At 47.0% G+C, this 6,000-nt stretch overlaps 1 protein-coding gene across 1 annotated transcript; it reads right to left on the bottom strand.

Annotated features, from left to right (window-relative positions):
* Positions 1-1,149: 1,149 nt before the first annotated feature.
* Positions 1,150-2,722, bottom strand: LOC120428383 (elongation factor 1-alpha-like). Its single transcript, XM_039593383.2, has 2 exons — positions 1,676-2,722; positions 1,150-1,565 (listed from the first exon to the last, which is right to left on the bottom strand). The coding sequence occupies exons 1-2, from the start codon at positions 1,885-1,887 to the stop codon at positions 1,289-1,291; spliced, it is 489 nt and encodes a 162-aa protein (XP_039449317.1). The 5' UTR covers positions 1,888-2,722; the 3' UTR covers positions 1,150-1,288.
* Positions 2,723-6,000: the final 3,278 nt, after the last annotated feature.

Genomic DNA, 6,000 nt, shown 5'->3' on the forward strand with positions numbered 1-6,000 from the left:
TTGAAAAACACCTCTTTTTTCACATGTTCAAAAATGGAAGGGGTCGTACCGCCCCTCCGTCACGAGATATCAAAAAACGGACCTCGGATTCGTGGCCAGGGACAAAAGTTACCCCTTAGGACAAAGTTTCACGCAAATCGAAGAGGGGTCGGGGCAACTGCTGTGTGAGTTGGCGGAGAATTACCCAAGTCCAAAATCAGCTGCAAACCAGCTGTAAAAGCGCATTTCATGCAATTTCCAAAACATTTCAGCTGTTATTCACAAGGGGTAGGACAGAGAGTTATATTGAGAAAGTTTGAATAATTTTGAGTAACATTGAGCCACTCAAAGTTTTTCAATCCTCCCAAACGACGTAACGAATTTTGACACTGACATTTGGCACCAGAGAGAGACGACTGATTTTGACAGACACAAAACTAAGCCCTAACGTGGAGCGGAAAAAAGATCCCGTTCCGGTTTTATTGCTGGCAGCTATTTACGGCGTCGATCCTACCCAAGGCTGTCATGGATCCTACCCAAGATCCTACCCCTTGCAGGACCAGTTCCATAGAAAAATCCGGCATCTCATGCAAGCCGGAATCGGAACGAAATATTGTGTTTTGGGTATTTCGCGCCGAGCAGCTGCAGGACGTCTTCGGATTGTCATCCGGAGGAGGATGATCTGAAGGTGTGTAGGGTGCTGGTGGACATTGCAGAGATCACGTTCCGCTGCGTGAAAAAAAAACGCTCTTCGAAATCGGTATCGCCGAAACGATCGTCCAAATTATGAAAATCCACGAGGTCAGTAAAATTCCTGAGCCACGGCGCCGAGAACGCGCTCAACCAGGCCCTGACCGATCATTCCTCGATTGCGCACGACGTTAAGTCGGTGTTGCGTGACATCGGCCTGGAAGTGGCGTGGACAGCACACTCGTTCATCCAGAACGAGGACTCGGAGGACATCGGCGCCTTTCAAGACTGTTTACCCAACCTTTTTTTTCTGCGGACCAAAGGCATCGAAACCGCATTAAAAAAAAACTAAGCAAAAAGCAGAAATAAACACTTTTATTTATTTGTTTTGTTTGAATCTTTTGGCAAAAACTGATTTCTCGCAAGTACCGGCAGGACAAACCGGAAATCGACTGCTGGAGGCTTGGGTGGGACCAGGAAGACGATAGCGTCATCACCAGACTTGATGGACTTTAGATGATCCTCGGTGGACTTGCCGGAACGACGAAAGATGTTCTCCTTGATCTTGCTGAACTCCCTAGCAATGTGAACGGTGTGGCAATCCAGCACGGGGTATCCGTTAGAGATCTGACCGGGGTGGTTCAGCACGATGACCTGGGCGGTGAAACTTCGAGTCATCGGCGACGTATCCACGACGCAGTTCCTTGACGGGCACGTTCTTGACGTTGTCTCCGGGCACAGCCTCCGGCAGGGCTTCTTTGTGCATTTCGACGGACTTGACATCAGTGGTCAGGTTGATCAGGGCGAAACCGGGCTTGGTCACACCGGTTTCCGTTCCCGTACCGCCGATTTTGTTGACGTCCTTTAGGGGCAGATGCAAACGGAAGATTGTTTTTCTAAGCGTTCCGGGGGTAAGCAGCTTACAGTCCCGGGTTACGGTTCAGCGCCCTCTGAAGGTCCTTACTTTTACGACCACAACCAAATTCTTCATGTGCTGTAGTTGTACTCGTTGATCTCGACCTTCTTGCCTTGGAGCACGCCCTGCAGAGTTTTCAGCATCAACTCCTCGTTGAACGCGTCCGGATGGTCAAAGTTGAACTGACCCTTCTCGGGGCGGACCTTCTCCGCGGAGGTTAGCTCCCGGTAAAAACTGTCCTGGCTGATCGAGACTACTTGTCGCTGCGTGTGGTCCATTTCAGCCTGGCCCAGCTGTTCCATGATCCGTTTGTCCACTTTGTCGATCAACTCGAATTACTTTCTATGCTCCTTGTAGATCGAAAACAGTCGTTGTTTGTTGTATTTTCGCGGTGGCACTTCTTTGCTTTTGAACCAATTCAGGTCGCTCATGAGCCGCTTCAGCTAGATCAGCATCGTATCGTGGGAAAGGCATGTCCACGTAGAAGCGGTTTTCCAGAACCCTCTGACATTGACCACGACCTTCAACCACAGACAAACTTCAACCTCCAACTTTGCAACGGAGCCCGATATCACCCACACTAAAAATCCGCGGCCGGTGGGGTGGTGAATGACCTGTAGCAGAGACCGTTCCGACGTCAGCGGTCAAGACGACGTGGACACGGGGATAAATCCGGGAGTTGAACATGTTGTTTCCCGTATTCTGTGTCCGACCTGAAGGGGCTGCTTCCAGGGTGTTTCTGAAAAATTGAATGAACAAAGAGATTAACTTCCTGAAGACGTCGACTGAGGAGCAAAAGTTTAGCCGTGGGAACCGATTTGGTTGTGCAGCGGACCTGAGAATGATAACATTTGCCCTTTTTGCAGGGAATCTACTCCCACTGGACAACTAGATGTAATCCGAGATTGTCCGCACCTGTAATAATAATTATTCCCGGAATCTTACTCAAGTAGTTGACTTACCTTTTGAACCTTCAGCATCACTTTTTGTTTGTATACACAGCTAACTGTCAAAGTTACGATTCGAAAATTCCGTAACCAGGCTATACAAAATTTCAGGAGGCAAATTGAGTAACTTTGAGTAACATTGAGTCATTTTGAGAAATTGAGTCACTCGGTTACTCTCTGTCCTACCCCTTGGTTATTCATTGCATGTCATTCCAGTTTGACAGCTTGCTCAGAGCAGACGTGTGTCTTTTGAGCGCGTTTTTGACGGTGTTTTTTTTTTACTTTCGCCGACGGCCATGGCGGCGGCCGCGACGGCGGAGAGTGAGTGGACGGAGCATAGGGCTGAGGATGGAAGGCCGTTCTACTGGAACGCGGCCATGAAGAAAAGTGTGTGGGAGAAAACGGACGGGTTCCAACCCAAAACGCAGGCGGCGACGGGCATGGAGGTGGAAGACTCCGAAGGAGGAGGAGAGGACGGGGCGAATTTCGTCCCGTGATCAAGGTTCGGCGCAGGAAGGCTAAGGAGGAGATCAACGACGGCAATGGCCAGGAAGTGGAGAAACTGCTCAGCAACAACATGTTCAGCCCGCTAGCGGAGAAGAGCAACAACAACAACAATGCGAACCCAGCAGCAGAAAAAAACCACCCCCGTGGTACCAGCACCCGACAAGTCGGCCGGGGAGAAGAAGCAGCCGCCGCTGGTGGTGAAAGAAACGAGTTTCGCCCGCCTTGCGAAGGTGATGTCGACATGTGATGTCCAGCCAGAACACAAACTGACGCGGTACGGCACCAAAATTACGTGCTTCTCGAGCGACGACTTCGACACGGTGCAAGCTCACCTGAAGAAGAACAAGGTGCAGTTCTATACGCACGGAAAGCACAGCACGAGACCGCACCGGGTAGTAATGCGAGGTCTCCCGAACGCGGAACCGGATTACGTCAAGGAGCTGCTCAAGACGGAACATCAGCTGGACGTCTTGGCAGTGCACGCCATCAGGCGGAAGCAGCAGCTTCCCGCCATCGATGAGACGCCTTTCATCGTGCTCTTCCCCAAAGGGCATACCAGTCTGAAGGAGTTGAGAAGCAAGGTAAAGAAAGTGGGACCAGTCGTCGTCCGGTGGGTGGCCTACGAGAACAAAGAACCGCACGTGACCCAGTGCAAGAACTGCTTGCAGTTTGGTCACGGAACCAGTAACTGCCATCTCAAGCCCAAGTGCAGCAGCTGTGGGGGTGCCCACTGCACGGAAAAGTGCAAAGCAGAAGAAACGGAAGCCAAGAAGTGTGTCAACTGCTCTGGATCTCACAAGGGTCTGGACCGCAGCTGTCCCAAACGTGCGCAGTTCATCCAGTCGAGGCAGCAGGCGTCCAAGCCGAAGCCGCCAGCATGGAAGAAAAACAAACAGACTCCGGCAGGAGCCGTGTTCACCGCGGCGGATTTTCCTCCGCTACCTGGAGCGGTGCCGTCCGTCGGGACGGAAGATAAACATCCTCGTCCCGCAGGAAGAAGTCGAGAAAATACTGGCGCCGGCGCCGGTGCAACCCCGAAGGCGGATCAAAGCGAACCGAAGCTGTACAGCGAGTCGGAGCTGTGGTCCATTTACAGAGAATACAGAGGTCGCTTGAGGCAGTGCAAGACACCCGAGGAACAGATTGACGTGATCGCACACTTGCTGACACATGACACGAGAAAATTATAATCTAGATCAGTTCCGGTTTTTTTTTGTACTTCGTGCATGTTAGACTGTGTGCGTTCGCGCATATTTTGTTTCATTGTGTGCGTGTAAGGGCATTGAAAAGCTCGACAACTTAGATGTCAGCCCACCAGATTGCATTGCGGTTTTGATGATTGAGCGTTGTTTCCATTTTTTGAGTTGTCTGTCTTTTTAAATTAAGTATCTTTGCCAAAATCCATGATAAAGCTGTCAGACCAAGTCTGTCAGAAAACTGTCAAATCACCTTTGCGACGACTGCGCCACAAACGGCCACATTCTCGATAAAACCACTGCATGTTTTTGCACAAGGTGATGATCGAGCCGAAACGACTGTTGTCTGTGATTCAAATAAATACCAAGGGTAATTTTATAATTTTGAACTAGCACCATCTGGTAACCCTTAATTAATGTGCATAAAAGAGTTGCACAGTATTTTTGGTGACATTAGCGGAAGGAGTTAAACTCACTAATGTTATGTTTTACAGGAATGCTAACAGGCTACATAATTTACTTCAAAAAAACACCTCCAAAAGTTTCGGGTATAGTAAACTTATTGCTGTGGATAACTTCTGTATCTATAATATTTGGTCTGATTTTCGGAGTTTGGGATGGTCAACTTTCTGTACCAGCCACAGCCGTCTACGTGAGTCTTGGGCACACAGGTAAATATGCAGTACACATTCCACGACATAAAAAACACGTCGCTACTGTTTCAATAGATGGTCAAGACTTATAAGTGTGGGATTACCACACACAAAGAAAAAATACTCTAAATTTAAAAAAGATCGTTCGTTGGATTAAAAGTTCGCGTTGGTGAATATTCGTAGAAAGTTCAAACTTTTTAATTTAAAAGTTGGAAAGTTGTTGAATCTAAAATTTTCGTAATTAAAAGACGCAACTTTTGGTACCATAACATCTATAGGTCATCGCTGAAATTTTAAAGTTATCGCAGTTTTAGTGAAAAAAAGTCGATTTTTCCCCGTTTTCGTCATTTTCCAATTTTTGCGCGTGGCGCGTCGAAAAACACAGTTTTTATTTTCAAAAAATCGTATCTCAGAGCATCGAAAACATAACTTCACCATTTTTTGATATGTTATATGAAATTTTCCGAGGAATCCGATAAAAATATTTTCAGACATAGGCTCTTTGGTCCCGAGACCTTCAAAACAGCATTTTAAGTTTTCATATGACCTTTTCAAATGTTAAGCTAGATTTTCGAAACTTCTTACTATTTTTCCCAAATAGCCAAACTAATCACCTTTCTTTTGCGTCTAGGACAGCTAAAATCGGATGAAATGGCGCGGAGATATGATTTTTTGAAAAAAGTGGTTTTTGCGAAAATCGACGAAAATTGCCATTTTTCGGACCACCCTAACACGGCGTAGGTCACCCTAATGGCCAAACAAAAAAATACGGGTCTAATTATTTCGGCCAAGGATCCCCCAGAAAAATTTTGAGCCCGATCGGAGAACTTTTTTTCGAATCATGCTGTTTTCGTGGGGAATTGCTGTATATGACCGATTCTTTCGTGACGGGACAACGTTTGTACGCATTTGTTTTCAGTTTTTTGCTGATAACTTTAAAATCTGAGGGAAAAGGTACCGATATTTATACAAATTTGGAAAGTACATTAAATTTCCAATAAGATTCACTCCAGCAAACATTTAAAAACACAAAGTTTGAGTCAAGAGAGATACAAATGTAGCGTGACGGGACAACATCGTACAATTGGATCATTTTGATTTTTATACACAAA

The sequence above is a fragment of the Culex pipiens genome, chromosome 1 (genome assembly GCF_016801865.2).
Source record: "Culex pipiens pallens isolate TS chromosome 1, TS_CPP_V2, whole genome shotgun sequence".
Taxonomy (NCBI): Eukaryota; Metazoa; Arthropoda; class Insecta; order Diptera; family Culicidae; genus Culex; species Culex pipiens.